Source organism: Thamnophis elegans, chromosome 15 (genome assembly GCF_009769535.1).
Source record: "Thamnophis elegans isolate rThaEle1 chromosome 15, rThaEle1.pri, whole genome shotgun sequence".
NCBI classification, from domain to species: Eukaryota; Metazoa; Chordata; class Lepidosauria; order Squamata; family Colubridae; genus Thamnophis; species Thamnophis elegans.
Genome location: NC_045555.1, coordinates 48,701,522 through 48,721,560, shown reverse-complemented (window position 1 = coordinate 48,721,560; position 20,039 = coordinate 48,701,522). Strand labels below are relative to the sequence as shown.

General features: G+C 43.2%; 1 protein-coding gene across 1 annotated transcript; it reads left to right on the top strand.

The window, feature by feature from the left end:
• Nucleotides 1–522: 522 nt before the first annotated feature.
• LOC116518534 (vertebrate ancient opsin-like) lies at nt 523–9,928 on the top strand. Its single transcript, XM_032232002.1, has 5 exons — nt 523–889; nt 3,645–3,855; nt 3,942–4,059; nt 7,600–7,839; nt 9,231–9,928. Exons 1-5 carry the CDS (start codon nt 523–525, stop codon nt 9,408–9,410), a joined length of 1,116 nt encoding a protein of 371 aa, XP_032087893.1. The 3' UTR covers nt 9,411–9,928.
• Nucleotides 9,929–20,039: the final 10,111 nt, after the last annotated feature.

Here is a 20,039-nt window from a genome sequence, read left to right as displayed (position 1 = left end):
CTACAGCCGCAGCTCAACTGGGAGCATTTGGTGTCCGTGTACCAGAGTTTGCAACTATGAAAGCAAACAAGTCTTTGAGATTCGGAGGAGAAGCAGGAGGAGGAGAGACCCCAGGAAAGATTACAGTCCCCTTCCTCCACCTGTGGCTTGTGGTCTGTCTCCTTTGGATTAGATGCCGGTGGGGCCACCCCTGCATTTCTACGCCCGGCATGGATGAGTCAAACGCAGGAACCCCACTGATCTTTCAGCCCTGACTGGTCCGGAGGCAGCACAGTTGAAAGAGAGAAAACGTTGAAGGAGAACCAGGCTGTTTCCTTCTGCTTCTTCGTTTTGAGTTGAAGCCCCTGGAAGTGCTGAACATCTTCTCACAAGGGAACTTTCTTTTGCTAATGCACTGAATGCGATTTTTCTTTTTAAAAGAAAAGGCGAGCTTCTAGAGAAACTATTTTCCTTTTAGGAATAAAATCTGAATGGACTGCTAGTCTCCTAATATTACTTGCCCTTCTGAGGTAAACGATAGAAATGGATGGAGCGAGGAGAGAATCTGAAAATGGGTCTTTGCTGATAGATGCCTCCTCGCATTGGCCACCGGCGGACCCCTTCTCCCGACCACTGGGCTTCATTGAATTCTGGAATTTCCACCTGCTCTCTGCTCTGATGTTCCTGGTCACCTCCTTGTCCCTGTTTGAAAATTTTATTGTCATCTTCATCACCGTAAAATTCAAACAGTTGAGGCAACCTCTCAACTACGTCATTGTGAATCTCTCCGTGGCCGACTTCCTGGTCTCTCTGGTTGGGGGCACAATCAGCTTCCTGACTAACCTGAAGGGTTATTTTTATATGGGCCATTGGGCGTGCGTCCTGGAAGGCTTCGCGGTCACCTTCTTTGGTAAGTGGAAAGTCTGTGGTTTTTTTCACAACCTTTAGAACAAGGGACATTTGCACTTTTAAGTTCCGCAGCCTGTGTGGTTATGGACCAGGGGAAAGGAAGGTGTGTGTGCACAATCTACAAACTTCACAGTGTGTATACAGTTGGCATTGGCTAATACTGCCAAGCTGGCATTTGCTAATGCTGATGGTGATTATTGAACCGTACCCGAGATGATTTCTTAGTAACTGCTTTCATTTCTGAAACCAGAGAAAATTACGTCCTGTAAGGCAGCCCTTTTCAAAATAGGCTAGTGTTTACAGAGATGTCTCTCTTAAAAGACGGGAGAAGAAAGGTTTTTTTTTTTTAAAGAGGTGGGAATAAAACCCACTTTCATAATAATATAATTTGAAGCGATCATTGTCAAATAATGATATTGTATCCCATGGTAACTATAATGTTCTTAGTTGATCAAGTACTGGTCAGTTAGTTTGTGTCTAAAGTTACACATAAAAAACAGACTTTGCTATCAAAGAGAGCGTACCTATTTTCCAATCAGCTGAGTATCTTTTTCTAGCAACTAAAGTTACTCCCTAGGTTATAAGCTGTTCTACTTCACTATCCATAGTACTGTTTTAATAAAATTATATTTGATGAAGATTAAACATTGGGCTATCCTGTGTTGTACATTAAGTCTTCTTGGAGTAAAGCTTGATTCTTGGTGACTTAATGGACACATTCTTGTAGATTTCTTGATAAAGATATAGAAGTGATTTGCCACAGTTTTCTTCTTTATCTCTTTTTCAACTTCCCAATCCTCCCTTCAGATACTGTCCAGGGATAATTGCCAGTATACTGTAGAACTTCCCTGCTCAATAATAATGCATAGTACAGGAGGTTTTTTTTTTAAAAAAATTGAAGTATTGAGATATTTTAAAAAGAAATCTACACCTCTATGTACAGTGAGTAACCTGACCAAATCATAGGGAAACCTGCTGAATTCAGCACATTCTTCTTCCATGAAAGATCCTTCATCTAATCTTGAGACAATTGAGGGAGGAGGAAGCTCCAGAGAGGTGCCTACATTGGGAAGAAGGGCACCCAGTTTGCCCTGTTGGTATCTATTGGAATAGGACTGGGCAGTGATGGAACATTGCATTGTTTTGATGTCAGTTGTGGCCCCTTGTGAATTTAGATGTGTCATCACAATATAAGCATAAGAGTGGCGTGGTGGCCTAGAGGTGGAGCTGTGAGTTCGATCCTAGGTAGAGCAAATATTTCTCTCTCTCGGCATGTTGAGAATATATCTGCTGGACATAACTCTGCATTGGCAACAGGAAGGGCATCAGGCCAGTAAACACACAGCTCCATTCAGTTGCCCAGCACCCCACAAGGAATTATGGTGTCGTTAAAAGAAGGTGATGATCATCACAACATAAGCATAAAAGAATGGAGTTTTTGTGGTGACGTCACAATGCGGGTTCTATCACTTTGGAGCCATCAGAGTTAGGGATGATCTTTTCTAGGTTCTCTTGTCAACAACATGTTCCGTTCCATCAACATCGTTTGATGTCCTCAGGCAGGAAAGTTGATAAGAGCAATGATGTCAGTAGACAGGGAAGGGTGTCTGAATATTATGGGGGCAGTTAGAGAAAGCAAATTCAAAAGAAAGATTCCATTTTCGGCGTCAGCCCTTTCAACCATTTCTGTGCTACTATCCTCGATCCTTGATGAAAAGCATCTGTGCCTGAATGGACTCTAGATCAGGGTTGCCCTCTGGGAGTCGTGCAGGGCCAGGCACAGAGGTTGAGCTGTAGACCTCCAAACAGTTCACGTTCCAGACGGCTGTTTCGGAATGAAGCAACAGCACTCTTTGAATGCTCACCTGATGTTGGCTTCCAATCTTTGGATATTGTGAACTGATTTGTATCACAACTTTCCATGAGGAAAATCAAGGGGGATTCCATTTCTTCCCATTGGTTGTAGTGATCCTAAGACAAATCTGTCCCCAAATTGTCCAGAGAGCTTTATGGCCAAGAAACCTGGGTCGGTGTCCAGGCAGGACCTTGTATTGGTTTTGGGGAAAAGCCAAGAAACATCCTTTGGGTGGCCAAAGCTGCAGTATTATTGCTGATGTATTCAACTAGGCTTGAGCAAATTTACTGTCTGGTATTCTGGAAAGTAACAGCTCTCAGTCTAGATAATGTATTGCTATGTCAGGAAGGGACCTTTAGAACAGATCAGGGGTATCAAACTCAGTTTCATTGAGGGGGGGGGCATATTCAGTAGTGAGATTCAGCCAGTTTGCACCACTTTGTTAGAATTGGTTGTGAACTTTCTGAGCAGCCTGGTGAAGTGGTTGTCAGAAGAAACCATTAGGGCAGAGAACCGGTTGTCCAATTATTTGAAACCCACCACTGGCCACATCAGGTTTGTGTCCGACCTCGGGGCGGTGGTGGTGGTGGTGGAGTGGGAAGGCCAGGATGGGCATGGCCAGATCAACGTCACTCGTGTTGGGGGTCCCTGTGGGCCGCCCAAGTGCTCACAAGCTCCATTTTTTCCTGCGACGGCTTGCTGCAACCTGCCAGAAAAAGCAGAGCTCAGGAGGGTCACGCTGGCCCCAATCTGGCCCACAGGATTTGAGTTCGACACTCCTGGAGTGGATGGTCCTATAAATGGAATGTGGGACTTTGGTTTCCTTGCTGGAAAGCTGACCTTAATTAAGTAAACGATGGTCTCTTCTCCTGCTCCCTCTCGTCTCTTATTCTCATTACAGGGATCGTGGCCCTCTGGTCTCTTGCGCTGCTGGCATTTGAGCGCTACGTTGTAATTTGCCGCCCCCTGGGAATTGGGCACTTCAAGGGGAAGCATGCCGCCCTGGGAATAGCCTTCGTGTGGGTTTTCTCCTTGATCTGGACCATCCCTCCAACAATGGGATGGAGCAGCTACACTCCCAGCAAGATTGGGACCACTTGTGAACCCAACTGGTAAGGCAATTCAGGGAAGCAGCCTTTGACCAACTGCTTTTCATCTGACAGGACCTAACAGGTTTCCCTGCCTCTGGCTTTTACAGGTATTCTGGAGAATATAACGACCATACTTTCATCATTACCTTCTTCAGCACCTGCTTCATAATGCCCTTGCTGGTTATTTTGGGGTCCTATGGAAAACTGATGCAGAAACTTAGAAAGGTGGGTGCAAATGTTTATTACCATAGAAATATATACTGTAATGTAATTTATTTTATTTATAATAAATTTACATGCCACCCATCTCACTAGTGAAGCGACTCTGGGCAGCTTACAAAACAATGAGGCATTTTGTGTTAAGGGGAAATGTTTTAGCGATGGTAAATATGTAATTTTTAATATGTCATCCTTAGAAATTAGGACATCTATGGTGCCCTGGATAATATTACCCTGCCCCCAAAGTTAAATGTAAAGTTTATTTTATTTTATGAATTAAATATCAGGCAAATACCAAATCAATGGACAATTACAGTGACTTCACTGAAACATTTTAATATTGTTTTCTAACTTTTATTTCCTTTGGCCTCTACAAAATAATTAGAATATATAATTTAATATTCTCTATTGTGCAATGAATACACTCACCTATTTAAAAAAAGAAAAGCCAATAATATGGAATTTGACACTTTCCATGTTATATCGTTTGGTTGATAATCTGATAGAAAGTGGGCTTTGATTTCAGCAGAAGAGGGAACCAAGGCACAGAGGAGGCACAGGAATAAACGCCCGTCCACTCGCACTGTGTATCAGGGGTGTCAAACTCCATTTCATTGAGCATCAGGGTCGTGTTTGGCTTTGGGGTGAGGGGATGTGGCCAGCTGGACATCACTTGTGTAGCGGGTACCTGCAGCCCAAGCGTTCTGCCAGTGCAAATGGGCTCCTGAGCTCCGTTTTCAGATGGGGTGGCCTCGCGCAACCCTCTGCCAGCAGAAATGGATCAGGTGTGCCCCCCCCCCCGGAGCTCTGTTCTCGCTGGCAGAGGCACCATGGGTCAGTCCTTCACTGTTTCCAGGATAGCCCCCCCCCCCCCCCCAGGTTAGATCTAAGCCTGGGCCTTGAGTTTGACACCCCTGCTGTATATGTTTACGTACAGATGTACACAGACAACAAAGCAGCTAATGATAGTACGCATCTATTGTGTTGAAGGATGATGGATATTTTCTCTACGGCAATAATGGTAGTGTTAGATATTATTCCTTTTATACTCCACGTTTTTCAGGCTAGTAATTTTGTGAGTTCATACAATCCTATCTGATGCTAACAAAGCAAGCTTTTGGGGCTGCTCTGGACAATGCATACTTGCCCAGAAGTTATAACTAAATCTCTGAGGGAAGATGGGCAAGCGGATTCTTGGCCTTCTCCCCAGCAGCGTAAGGAAATGCCCTTTATTCTTTTAAACCATCCCTATGCGCCCCTTTAATTATGAACCTTTCAAGACAAAAGCAAAATATAAATGGGATAGGAAACCACACCGATGGAATAGTGAAACAATTCTTCAACCAGCTAAAACCATAATATATTAAATTAAATGTCCAGGTTAAAAGAATTTATCTGCCTTTACTGATGCGCCAGCAGAAGCATCCTTTCTCACAACCCTCAGAGGGACGGAAGAAGCGATGGATTTTATGCCCCCAGAAACGTTTATATAAGGATTTATGTTGCAGGACTCTACTGTATAGAGCAGAAGCACCGGAAAACAATATCAATATCTCAAAGTGTTTCTGGGAATCTGTCAGGAGTGACTAAAATTTAGGGAGAACAATTCTTGTTTTCATGTGATCTAATTTGTTTTCCTTCTGCTTTGTTGTCTGGAGAACATTCCTACGCACATTTTGGCTTCCGGCTGCTTCAGCCCTGTCTTCTTCCCTCGACGTTTCTCTGGAATTTTCAGCTACTCTTTGAAAAATCAGATTTTAAGTCTGATACCCCATAGTCTGTCCCATTTCCCATTTCAGATAGTTGGGCTTTTGTAAAATGAAAAAAAGGGAGGCAATAGGAAGGGAGGGAGAAAGGAAGGGAGGGAGGGAGGGAAGGAAAGAAGGAAAGAAGGAAAAAAGGGAGGAGAAGGAAGGAAGGAAGGAAGGAAATGCAAGGCCTTTTTCTTGGTGTTTCAACTGCATCCAAAACAATTTATTTCCATCTTCTGGCCTTCCATTTTACCAGCCATGAAGGAGGCAGTTAACCCCATGGCTATCTGATGGATTTATGCCAGGGGTGGGTTCCTGCCAGTTCTCTTCTACAGAAGAGGTTCCACAAATCTACCGTGCCGTTTAGAACCGGTTCCAGCTCCCTCCCCCCGCCTGTCTGCACATCATCAAGATGAAGAGCGAGAGGAGGGATTCTGGGAGTTGAAGTCCACAAGTCTTAAAGTTGTCAAGTTTGAACACCCCTGTTTTTTCCCCCCTAAAATGTTAGGGGCGCAAGGGTCTTGTAACTTGACAGCTTTAAGACTTGCGTGCTTCAAATGCCAGAGTTTCTGAGGCAACATTTTGGTTGCTAAGCAAGAGCGTTGTTGAGTGAGTTTCACCACATTTTACAGGTGGGCCATGGCAACTCAGTCACATGGCTGGCAAGCCACTCCCACAAAGCAGGCCACACCTACAGAAGAGGTTCTAAACTTTTTTGAAACCCAACTCTGATTTATGCCTAAAGCTATAGAAAGGTTGAGTGAGAATTCGAACCCGAGCATTCACAACTTTTGCTTGACATTTTAAGCAGTATTACCAACTCTGATTCACTTCTTAAAGTTCCCGTGAAGTCTAAAATCACATGCTAAGGACTCTTCAGTGCATTATCTTACATTTGAAAAGGACCCTGGAAATATCCAGTCTCGCTCAAAGACGTCTCAGTCCTCCTTAGTCTTCTCATAGGCTTATTCAGAACTATCCCTGATCTGTCTTTATGCATTCTGGCAGATTTCTGAAAAGCAACATGAGGAGTTGCAAATTTCAATCATTTATTATTTTTAATTGCATTAGGATTGAAGCTACATTTAGCGCTGTGTTGTTTTGCCTTGGTTGATGAGAGTCGTCTTAATCTCCTTAGCTTGATCTATTCTGGCCCTCCGTAAACTTTGACATGTAGGCCACAGTCTGATTTAGGTTTTGCAAGTAATTGGGGACTAATTTCCCCTTGTGCTGTTTAATCCACATTTGCAGCAGGATTCTGGGCCAAAGCCCTCACTTTGCTGACCCCACCAGATCAGGGGTGTCAAACTTGATTTCGTTGAGGACCACATCAGGGTTGTCTTTGACCTTGTGGGGAGCCTGGGTGGGCGTGGCTGGAGTGGGCGTGGCTGGGATGGGCGTGGCTGGGGTGGGAGTGGCCAGTTCAATGTCACTTATGTCAGGGGTGCCTATGGTGGCCCAAGCGCTCCGCCACTGAAAATGGGCTCCAGCTTCCAAAGCTCCATTTTTGGCTGCAATGGCCTCCTGCGACTCTGTCAGAAAAAATGGAGCTCAGGAGGTCCTCAGCATGGTCCTCCCGAGCTCTGGTTTTTCTGGCAGAGGGTTTTAGGAGGCCGCTGCAGCCAAAAATGGAGCTTGGGAGCCTGTTTTCGCTGGCGGAGGTACCATGGGCCAGTCCTTCGCTGTTCCCCGGGGGGCTCCCATGGGCCAGATCTAAGTACCCCGCAGGGCAGATCTGGCCCGCAGGCCTTCAGTTTGACAGCCCTGCAACTGGGCGTTTCTCTTTCCTTCCCAGGTTTCAGACGCTCAAGGCAGATTAGGGTCTGTACAGAAGCCGGAAAGACAAGTTGCCAGAATGGTGGTGATCATGATCCTTGCTTTTTTAATCGGCTGGGCTCCATACGCGGCCTTTTCCATCCTGGTCACCAGCCGCCCCTCCATTGAACTGGATCCTCGCCTTGCTGCCATCCCAGCCTTCTTTTCCAAAACAGCCACAGTTTATAATCCAGTCATCTATGTCTTCATGAACAACCAGGTAACGCAAACCCTTAAGAATCCACGAAGAAAGTCCCTGCTTGGTTTTCCTCTGCGTTCTTTAAATTAATGAATCTGACTGATGGCAAATCAACTTTCAGTTCTAAAGAAAACATTTAAAGGGGCTTCTTAGTGGACCAGGGACTACTGACGCCAGTACTGGTGATTCAGATTCCAAACACTGGGCCTAGTTCAGTTTCACCCACTTATTTTCCATTGTACGTTTAGTTGCATTTAATTTATATTTTGAAGGTATTTGAGTCACCCATGGCTGTTTACCTGTTGCAAAGCACACAGAGAGGTTCCTGAGGATGGACTCCAGCACAAGTTCAAAAGCTCACAAGGCAAAACCTCTGGTCTTGGTGACCGACGCAGTTCGGATCCTGCAACGTAATCCTGGAACATATTCACCTTCATTTGCTTACTTCTATTCTAGGCTGCTCTTATCTTATTTGGCAACCAACCTTCAAACAACCAATGTTAACATGCAGGATTGAAGCCTATTTAATTTATCACCTTTTGCTTTGGCTGAATCCACCCGCCTGCCCTTCTCAGTTCATTTTTGACCTGCAAGCCTCCTTCCCAGCATGAAGCCACGCTGAACTTTACAAATGTTGATCCCCGTCATCTGTTGTATCTTTTCATTCTGCCAAATGCTTTCCTAGGCACACTTCACACACTAGCCCTACAATAGTTTTGCATTCACTTTTGTATTCACTCTCTCCTTGTACACACTTTCAATAAGTTACATTCCATAAGCAAATACAGTCTTTCCCAACCTTGCCAGCTTTAAAATTTTGTGGATTTCAAAACTTTTCCAACAGTAGAATAGAATAGAATAGAATAGAATTCTTTTTTGGCCAAGTGTGATTGGACACTTAATTAAAAATCCCAATATCCAGTCACAAACTGACATTTTTCATATTCTGGTTTCCAATAACTATTTATGTCATTGTTATGGATTTTGTCTTTGCTGCAAATGCGCTCAGTGTACATAAGAAAAATAAAATAGAATACATTCATCAAGAATCATGATAAGCATGAATAATAACAATAACAACAACAACAATAATAAGTCCATGCTTGCAAAGCTGAAAAGGTTGAGAAATAATGGAATGCAGTGGGTTGTTGGGCCTGCATGGTCTTGAAGCTTAAACCATTTAATGCAACAGATCACACATTTCTCCTTCCGATATCCCTTTCTTTTTTCACAACTTCCTCCTCCTTCCTCCTTCTTTCTCCCTGCTAAACATGGTGCTAGTCACTCTTTTTCGGCCTGTATCAATTCTAATAAAGGGCTTCTGAAACAAGACTGAGGACTTTTTAAAGGTATTATAAACATGGAGTTATTGATAAAATATTGATTGTAACCGTTTCTTCTTTCATTTTAAGTTCCGGAAATGTCTAATTCAGCTGTTCTGGTGCCGTGGACAAGAGACTGCAGACAGCAACATGAATCAGATTTCAAAGAGAAGAGCGCTAATGCCTACCAAAATGGGGGACGAGGTCTTCACGGTCGCAGCTGGTGTGATTGTCTTCAACCAGAGAAACGAAGAGGAGAGAAGCAGCTGACAATCTTTCGCTTGGCTCTCCGTTTCGGAAAGCGAAATCTGTCCGATGCGGCTATCTCACTTCCTGTGTGGATGGAGTCAGAATCCTACCTTCCTTTATCATTTCCATTCAAAAAGGGCAGGCAAGACCAAAACAGATAAGAGATAATCTTCCAACAGGATTTATTGCAACATTTAACTGACATCCATTTGAGCTGTTATCTATTTCCAGTTTGTTACAACCAGACTAACTCCAGCTGGTCCGAGGCAGCTTTCTGTAGCGGTCAAGGTGCTGGTCTGGAAGCCAGGAGATTATGTGATCTAGTCAGTGGTGGGATTCTACCAGTTTGCACCAGTTCGGGCAAACCTGTAGCTCTGAGGATCAGCTGGGAGCAAACCGGTTCGCTCCCATGAGCAAGTGGCCCCCCCCCGCCCCCCACCCCCGTGGTTTACTGACCTTTATCTTTTCAACTGAGTCTTGTGGCAGAGTGGGTTGTTTTCCTCGGCTGTTTTCCTTTCCAAGCAGCAATCCGAAAGGCAGGGGTGAAATGCTACTGGTTCGGACTGGTTCATCCGAACTGGTAGCAAAAAAAATGCTACTGGTTTGGGCAAACCAGTTTTTGCAGCGATGAGCTGCGACGTGTGGATTCCCCCCCCCCCCCAATCACTGCTAGCTTACCTTTGTAGGCATGCTTGGTAGAAGCTCCGCCCACCCACCCGGACGTCATCACGTCTGTTTTTGATGCTCTGCGCACACACACGCTCACATTGCCACCAAACCGGTAGCAAAAGTAAGTTTATTTCACCCCTGCTGAAAGGTGTGTATTCTCAAAACTGCGCACACGTGCACAGCACATGTCCTGGTGTGTGAGCGAGCGAAGTGAGTGAAGTGCACACTCAGCGAACTGGTTGTTAAATCGGTAGGATCCCATCCCTGGTTCTAGTCCCATTTAAGGCATGACTCTCAGCCCAACCCACCTCAAAGGGTTGCTGTTGTGGGAAAAATAGGAGGAGGAAAGGATATTATGTATGTTCACTGCTTTGAGTTACTTTTAAGTAACAAAGGTGGGATAAAAATCTAATAAGTAAATAAATACTTTCAGCCCCCAGAAGAAAGTCCTCTGTGTCTAAAGAGTAAAGGGTTGGAAAAGGATACAGGATTGGATAATTGGCATTTCTCTTGTTCTTGTAATAGTTTAACCTGTCCTTGGCATTTAGAAAATGTTTCCTGGGTTAGAGGACTTGAGAACATTTCTCAGATGCTTCTGTCCTTGTCTGGCTGAAGCTGAATTAGTAGAATGAAATAGTCCGTATATGTGTTGACCTTGTTAAGCAAAACTAGTCAGCCTCAAGTCTAACCAGAACATCTTCAGTCATTTCAAAGCAGAAAACTCCAAAAGAATCTACAGGAGGAAAGATATTTCTCAATTATTATTCAAGGAATATAGATCAGATAGTTTCAAACAACCTTTTTCCCAGCCATTTGGGTGTCTGTTGTTTCCATCTCCCTCCATTATCTATTCTTTATTCTAATTCAAAGCAATTATTTCAGTGTCTTCAGGCATGTCATCTCCCAGTCGATTATTGTCATCAATTTTTGAAAGTGTGATGTCTACTGATGTAAATTACAGTGCCGTCAGGAGTGTATTTGTGCATCTATCTGTACATTTTATGTTTGTGATCAATAATTTTTGTGGCTTTGACCATATGCGCCCTCTGTATTTATAAACTTGGAATAATTTCTGGAAAGTTCAGCCATAAAAGGTGATTGAAATCCAACATTGCAAATGTAAATTGCAATATAGCCATTCACTTTCCGTTTCTTTTTCCCTGCATGATTATAGCTTTAGTTTAGAAAACGCAAAAGGAATGGAAAGAAAAAAGGGGGAACTGATTTCAGTGCTAAGAGTTTCAATCCTGTAAGATACCTTTCATATTAGATGCCCACAAAATTGCTTCTCATCAATTGATTAATGATGATGGGACAATTGATTAATGATGATGGGACATAAATGTACATAACACATCAGTGAATAAAATGCTTCCTGTGTCTTCCGGCTGTATTACTTTCTTTACAAGGCTTGAGAATTACAAAAAGGGGCACAATTATTTGCATGTAATGCATGTGCAAAAGCAAGAGGAACATCCTTGAGTTCCATACTTACGGAGAGAGTTTTGAATCTTCTCTCCGGGGCCACAAAGGGGGTGAATTCTGACCAGAATGGCTTAAGGATTTACAGGTTTCTCACCCCTGATCAAGAAGGAAAGTTACTCACTGTGGCCCTGCATGTTAGTAGCGCTCACTAATACAAACTGGCTTACAAAGCCTGTGGAAATTCTCAGCCATCCAGGTCATCGCTCTCTTCAAGTGGCTTTTGGTCAAAAGGCAGCTGGACTGTTTGTTTCCTCAAGGAAGAAGAAGAAAGAAGAAAGAAGAAGAAGAAGAAGGAGAAGGAGAAGGAAGAAGAAGAAAACATTTCGCTTCTCATCTAAGAAATTTCACCAGTTCTGATGTGGTGTGTGTGTGTGTGATGCAAGGATAGGTTCTGATAGGAGGGTGGGGGGCGGTGGTGGAAAAGGAAGGATTGTATTTCTTGACAGTCCCCCTCTGAGAGCAGTTGAGGCCCCTTGGGAGTTTATCCCTCGGGGTCACCTGAAACGGGGTTTGATTGGCTGTGGAATCTTCTTAGAACTGTCCTATTTTGGCTGAGCTGTCCCAATGCTATTCGAATCGAGGAATTTGCAACGCCTCCCAAATTGAATTTACGGCTTCTACGCAGACTAATTCAACTCTCATTTACAAAGAGCCAAGAATTCACCACGAAGCTTTTCTCACCATTATACTTTATGGCATTCTTCTTCAATATCACAGAAGGAATGACGGTTAAAATAAGGACTAGGATTAAAACAGAAGCCCTCTTGTGACCACTTTATTATGTATTTGCGTACATAATACATTACGTAATATTTATTATTTGACTCACTGCTTTACCAGCTTAATAAATCAGCCATTACAGGAATCTTGCTATGATACATGATTTAAAAATACTTCTAGTTGCCTTATGTGAGCGTGTTTTGACTATAAGCCCCAATTTTTTTTTTTGGAAAATACACCCCCAAAATTGGGTTTGGCTTATCCACAAGACCAGAACTCATCCTTTAAAAAAAAAAAAGTCTTTAAAAGATACCATAAAAGTTTATGTATCTAAAAATTGCTCACAGGTATCAGATGATGCAGCCTTTAAGCTAAAAGTTACTAGCTGAGTGGAGGAGATGAACAATTCCGTTGCTGCCAGAGAACATGGTACATGGACCAAAAAAACCCTCATAAACGTTATTTTCCAAAACAGATTTCATTTTTTCTGGTACTTTTGGCTGCAAGTTTGGAGGTTGGCTTATCGATTTCTATTACATGCAAATATATTCCAAATAAATTCCAAAAATCATTTTGTGTTATGTATTTTTCCTTTGAAGCCAATCATTATATTGTATCCACATCCGTTAGTTTACAGCTGCCTTCTTCCAAGATTTTTTTTTAAAAAATGTCTTAATCGTTCTTTCGGGCCTAGTTGGTGTTTCCTGTATCCTAATCAAGTATTAACCAGATCCAACCCGACTTAGTTTTCTGGTTCAGCCAAAGTTGGCAAGGGTGTGTGTGTGTGTGTCTGTGTGTGTGTGTGTGTGTGCCATCTACAATTTGCTAAATTCGACTTGTGGAGCCACAGCCCTCCTTTCAATTTCTCAGTCAGTTATTTAATTTTAATGATGCATCTTAGACAAACCAACTGACCTCTTATAAATCTTCCCTGACATCGGAGGATAATTACTTTGTGTTTGTCTTTAAAGAACATGCCAGGGGTAATCCATCAGGCGGAGGGCTTATCAGAAAAATACAAATCTTATTCTATACAAACACGCTGGTTTTTTGCACAACTTCTGTCTCAGAAGTAAGTAAGGTAGCCTTCATTTGATTGTCCCAGTTTTTAGATGCTGGCTAGAGTCCGGTTACAGGTAATCTTCAACTTATGACCACACCTGAGCCCAAAATTTATCTTGCTGAGAAATTTATTAAGTGAGTTTTGTCCCATTTTACAACTTTTCTCCACACGTTTGTTAAGTGAATCACTGCAGTTATTAGTTAGTAACATAGTTGTTAAGCGAATCCTGTTTCCCTGTGGACGTTGCATGTCAGAAGGTTGCAAAAGGGGATCACGTTACTCCTGAACACGGCAACGGTAATAAGTGTGAAAAATGGTTATAAGTCACTTTTTCCAGAGGACTTCCTGTATTTTCAGCTGTCTCAGAAAAGTCAGAAACTTTCCCATCCTCTCCCACAGCCGGATGAGCCCAGTGAAGGACGATGCCTGGCGGGGAGCCTCTCGTTGCTTTCAACTGAGACGTAAATTTGCTGATCAAATCTGAACGGAGGAAATTGCTAGAATCAAATGACAATCCATTATTGTGAGGCAGGAGCTCCACCTCCAGCCACCACACCACTTCTGATCCCTCCTGAACACTGGTCACAATCAGGAGGCTGCGAGTTTGATCCTACGTAGAGGCAGATATTTCTCTCTCTTGGGGCGCACTGATAATATATCTGCTGAACGAAACTCAGCATTGGTGACAGGAAGGGCAACTGGACATTAAAACACTCTGCTAGCTCCATTCAGTGCTGAGGTGGCGCAGTGGTTAGGGTGCAGCACTGCAGGCCACTTCAGCTGACTGCTATCTGCAGTTCAGCGGTTCTAATCTCACCGGCTCAAGGTTGACTCAGCCTTCCATCCTTCCGAAGTGGGTGAAACGAGGACCCGGATTGTTGTTGGGGGCGATATGCTGACTCTGTAAACCGCTTAGAGAGGGCTGAAAGCCCTATGAAGCGGTATATAAGTCTAACTGCTACTACTACTATTGCTAGTTGCCCAGACTCCACCCTGCTAGGGATTATGGGGTAGTTAAATGAAGGTGATGATATATGATAATCCATTATTGCGGCATCCCCATTGTCAGTGGTTTTCCTCTAGGACAGATGAAGACGCTGTTTAATGTCTAAGCAAAGTAACCTCATCTGTCCAATGGGACCGTCCTGCTCTGATGCTCCAACAAATTCTCAGGCTTGGTGTTGCTAAGAATCACTAACGTTTCAAACAATACAGTACAGAGAGTCTTCAACTCAAGACCACAATTGAGCCCAAAATTTCTGTTGCTAAGTAAGACAGTGAATTTTGCCCCATTTTACGACCGTTCTTGCCACAGTTGTCAAGTGAATCATTCCAGTTGTTAAGCTAGTACTACAATTGTTCAGTGGAATCTGGCCTCTCCATCCATTTTGCTTGCCAGAAGGTCGCGAGAGGTGATGACATGAACCCAGGACACATAATATCTCCTCAATATGAGTCAGTTGCCAACAGTCTGAATTTTGATCACATGACCAAGGAGATGCTGTAACAGTCATAAGTGTGAAAAATGGTCATAAGTCACTTTTTTCAACTTTCAATAAGTTCGAACGGTCAGTAAATGAACTCTCGTAAGTCGAGGACTACCTGTATGTACTTATTTGGGACACTAAAAGTGTCCCAAAGGTGCTTTTTCAGGAGGCAACTGGACTTTCTTGTTTTTTCTCTGAAGACATTTTGATCCTCATCTAAGAAGCTTCTTCAGCTCTGACTGGATGATGTTGGGGAATGGAAGGATTTATATTCCTTGCAGGCAACACAACTCCTTTCAACAGTTCCAAGAAGGCTGCACAACCATTTGCACCACTCAGCTGATCCTCACAACACAGATTAACCCCCAGGTCACCTTAACAACTTGCTAGAAAGAATGGAAATGACCAGCGGTATGAAAAGGAGTATAAATCCTTCCATTCCCCACCATCCAGTCTCAGCTGAAGGACGAGAAGTGAAAACATCTTCAAAGAATAAATAAGTTCCCTCTTAAATAAGCCCCTTTGGGAGAGAACTACGGCTGAGAATCTCCGTAGACATTCCTAAAAGTGCATTCTTTTAATTTATACCTGAACTGGCCATCAAAAACCTCTTGGCTATATGATCCTTTTGTCAGAACATGGATGTTTGCACCAATGCAGCATGGAAATACTCAAAATTACATTCATCAAACCTTACTTGCTCTCCCAGCCTGACACAGTTCAAGCTTTGGCATTTTGCAACCTATTCTGGGAAGACCACTTCTCACACAAATGACAAATAATGGTCTTCTCCCTTAATATTATTAATAAAATTCAATCACGAGTCCCTTTGTTCCCCTTTTTTTAAAAGGTTACATAGGTTTAAGCAGGGCAATTTTTTTTCTCTTATTGAAATATATTAGGCAAATGCCATTCCTATCATAAAAGCTAATTGATAATGTGATTTGTTGTCCTGCTAATACATAATTCAGAAAGCTTTTTTAAAGGTTTTAATACACAAACAGTATTGTTTAATATTTATTGTGTTAACAGAGAAAGCATCAGGCTTAAAAAAAGAGCTGTGTAAATGAAATATTTCTGGAAGCTTTTATTCTTGTTTTGGGATTTTGCCAATGGTTTTCTAGTGGAAAGGTCATTATTTCCTGAGTAATTTTTTACCAGGACGTATTTCTTTAATATGCGTTTTTATTAAGAAAGACTAAGGATTGTATACATGTTAGAAAAAAGTAGTTTCTCTAGTAAATCAAAAGTAGTTTAAAGCCCAAGTAAAATTTGTTAATTATATATACTGGGAGGTGTATTTTGCTCTATATAAGGTACTTTATTTTTAAAATGCATATTATTCATTCACCTATTCTTCAAAAAGGCGTTATTAGCAAATGGCTATTGTGTTTATTTAAAGTCAAGAGTCAGATGTTTTAATGCTTTGGAGCACTACTAGGAGTTGTCATTTCTGCAGCTTTAAAATACTTTGGGCAGCCAGAGGTTAAAGATAATTTGAGGAGACTATTATACAGCCCACTGAGCTTCATTAATCTTTATAGTTGATAACTACGCAACTTTCCTAGCATTCCCTGTCCCGATTCCATTTGTAAATACTGTTGTCTTTCTCTGAATTTTTCTGTTCAAATACATGATTTGTGCCTACTTCTTTGTGTAAATTATACTTCTCAATTCTTTATGACTTCAAGTGTTTACTGCAGTGGGGAGATTCACTTACTTTCCCTACCGATTCGCGAATGTGAGCGCTTGTACCTGCCGCATCTATGCATGCTCACCTTCTTCTGTGCATGCGCAGGGCTTGTGCATTATGTTGGGGTGGGCGGGCAGAGCCCCCCGCAGCTGCCGCTACGGTTGACTCAAATCGGAGAGTTCTGACTAAATACCACCTCTGGTTGACTGAATTATTCTTATTTCTTATCATTTCTAAATTCAGAAGGCAAAGTTATTTTATTGCCAAACGAATGCTTTGGAAAAACTGTTTCTTTGAAGAGCAAAACCAAAGTACATAAACACACATATTGTGCAGGCAAACTGCTGTTTGTATGCACATATTCATGCGAGTTTACATAGACATAAGAATGTCATCTTCACAAGATCTTCAGACCTTCCAAATAACCTCCTCAGGGATCGCTTGCCCCAGTGTAGGGAACTCCTGCCACCCCGTCCTTGGTATACCACTGATACAACTACAGGAAGCCCAAGATCACAAGGCTGTCAAGAGTAGAATAATGATGACGACAAAACTATTGTTGGCATTGCTCTTGCTGTTATTGTACTGTTGCTATATCAGAGCAAATTTTGCAATTTTGCAATTGTGGCAGGAATTTTAGCCCTGAGATCCATACTATTCTGGTACTATGCTAATAGCCCTGAGAACTATTCTATCCCAGATGGTTCCTTTGATTCCATACACAAATGGTGATCCTCTGAAGGTTGGGTCTCAAAAGCAATTTATGGAGGCCAAAGCTGGAAGAAATGTTGACATCCTAGAGCAGGGATATCAAACGGAAGCCCACGGGGCTGCCCTGGAAACAGTGAAGGACCAGCCTGCAGTGCCTCTGGCAGTGAAAATGAAGCTTGGGACAGCTGCGTGTGGCCAAGGTCCGTTTTGCTGGCAGAGCCCTCGGGCCACCACAGGAACCTCTGACAAAAGTGAGGTGGCCACACCCTCCCAGGCTTCTTGAGGTCAAACCAGAGGTGGGTTCCTACCAGTTCACACCAGTTCAGGTGAACTGGTAGTGGAAATTGGGCCTTGTTTGATGAACCGGTAGGAACACAGGCTGGCCACACCCCTGAACCCACCCGGTCACTCCTCACCTCCCGGGTGGCTCCTAAGCATCCTTCCCAGTTCCCACATGGTGCCCGCCATGTGCCCCAACTGAGCTGCTGCCTCCTGCCTACAGGTGTCGCGCTAGCCCCCCCCCCCTTCCTGGAGCTTGCTGTGCCCATCCCACCATCCCCACCGGGCTCGCAACCTTACCTTCTCCTGCCCCTCCAGGAGTCCCCACGACCCCATTATTGCTCTCAGGGGGCTTCAGGGAGGCCTGCTATGCCCAAAGTGGGGTGCGGAGGTGCCTTCAAGGGAGAAAGAAAGAAATCCTCACAGTTTAGGGATCCCCAAGCGCCCTGAACACGAGTTGAGAGCTTATTGAAAGTGCTGCGAGGTATCCTTGCTCAGGCCAAGCTAATCAATAGTGGATCTCCAAGAATGCCAGATGATCATTGGGCATGTTTTCCGTTTCAAAACGTCTGCCTTTTCTTCCTCCAACCAAAGACCTTCTGGGGTCCTTCACAGGAAGGGAGAAAGAAAGGAAGGAAGGAAGGAGAAAGAGAGAGTGGAGAAGAAAGAGGGAGGAGGGAAGGGAGAAAGAAAGAAAGAGGGAAGGGAGAAACAGGGAAGGGAAAGTGAATGAGATATGGATGGATAGAGGGAGGAAGGGAGAGAAAAAGGAGAGGAAAGAAGTGCCACAAACCTGGCATTAGGCGCACCTTCAGAGGATGCTTTGAAACAGCCCAGCAGTCCAGGGTTGGAAGGGACTTCAGAGGTCATCTAGTCCAACTCCCTGCTCCAGCGGGACACCTTAGTTATTTTGGTGCCTCTAACACACAGGAGAAATTCCCAGAAATCTCCAGGCATTGCCAACCTCTCCCCACTAGTAAAAAAAAAACCTAGAAGAAAAACTTCAGGCAGTGTTAAAAAGGGTAGAAAAGGGGTTGCTGTGTATTGTTTAATGGACTGCTAAATTGACAAAAAGGATGGTTAAATTGGCCACGCCCATCCATGACCACCATGCCAACCCCATATGGTCACATGTCCACCAAGACACACCCACAAAATAAGCCACTCCCACAGAACCAGTAGAAAGAAAAATTGAAACCCACCACTGGGTCAGACACAACTCTTATCTGGCCCTCAATGCAATTGAGTTTGACACCCCTGTCTTAGAGAAAGAAATCTCCTCTATTTCGTTCTTCTCTTTGTGTAAGTTTGCTTACATTCCAAGATTTTCCACCTCTAACAACAACACTCAAGGGTACACCGTAGAATAAGTGCAAATGGTATGGATTTCCAAATGTTCCTAATTGTATTATTGATAAATGTTTCCTGGAATCCAGGCTGCAAAAGTCAGGATTCCAAGTTGGTTGTTTCCTGGATCTCGGCATAACTCTTTCTCAATGCTTTATGATAAAGTGGGGCTGTCAGGCGGTAAAGAAATTCTGGGTTTTCCTCATCCATCTTTCTGACAGAAGACAGGGGGGGAGATGCCAAGGCTAAAACCTCTATTAAATGTGGCAACATTTTGGGGGGAAACACTCGGGAAGATTAAACATTTTGCATCAGCTGCATCAAGAAAATGAACTTTTGTAAACTATCAAATTAGCTCCTAATATCTTGATGACTGACACAGATGGAGAAGGATTCTTCATCTTGGTTGCCCGATGCCGCCGGCTTTAGCACTGACACCTTCTCTTTAAGGAAACAACACTAATAGCCGAATATGATGATTTTTTGCCTGTCACCTGTTGCTAAAAATAAATGTTTGAGCTTTCTCACGTCATTTGCTAAAACAATCGTTGCTAAACTCCATGCTATATTAAAGCAGCGTGAAAAAAACCCCAGGGTTGAGCTACATTTTACAAGAACATTGTTCGATTGTTTTAAGAAATAGGCACAGCTCCCATTTTGAGTTAAAGAATAACCACACACCTTTGTTTTCAATCTGTTAACAATTATGCTGAGGACATCTACAGCCTGATTTAAAATTGTACAAAATGAAAAACTGTTGAAAATAGAGCAGGTTGAAATGGGAGATCTGTGTGGAAAAAGCAAACCGAAACTAGTAGATTAAAGAAAAAAACAATTTAGGCAATAAATGTCTTACCTAAATTATCACACATTTCTGGAAACTGCTTCTGCAGCAAGAAACTATTTTCTTAAGACTGAAAATTAATTCCTATCCATAAACGTTGCATTTTCTAATGATCACCATGATCATCGTCCAGATTATAAAGCATCATTTCTCACGCTTGCAACTTTAAGGTGAGAGAACCAAGTCCTTTCAGCACTTCCGAAAACCTTCCGCGTCTCTTTGCCCTGCCCAGGTGATTCCGAGGGCTCAGGTGACAACGCGTTGGCCTCAGGGACACCCTCAGAAAGGATGCGGACGGCCAGAGGGCTCCAAAGGAATACCAGTCCTTCCCTTCCCCACCATTCAGTCGGAA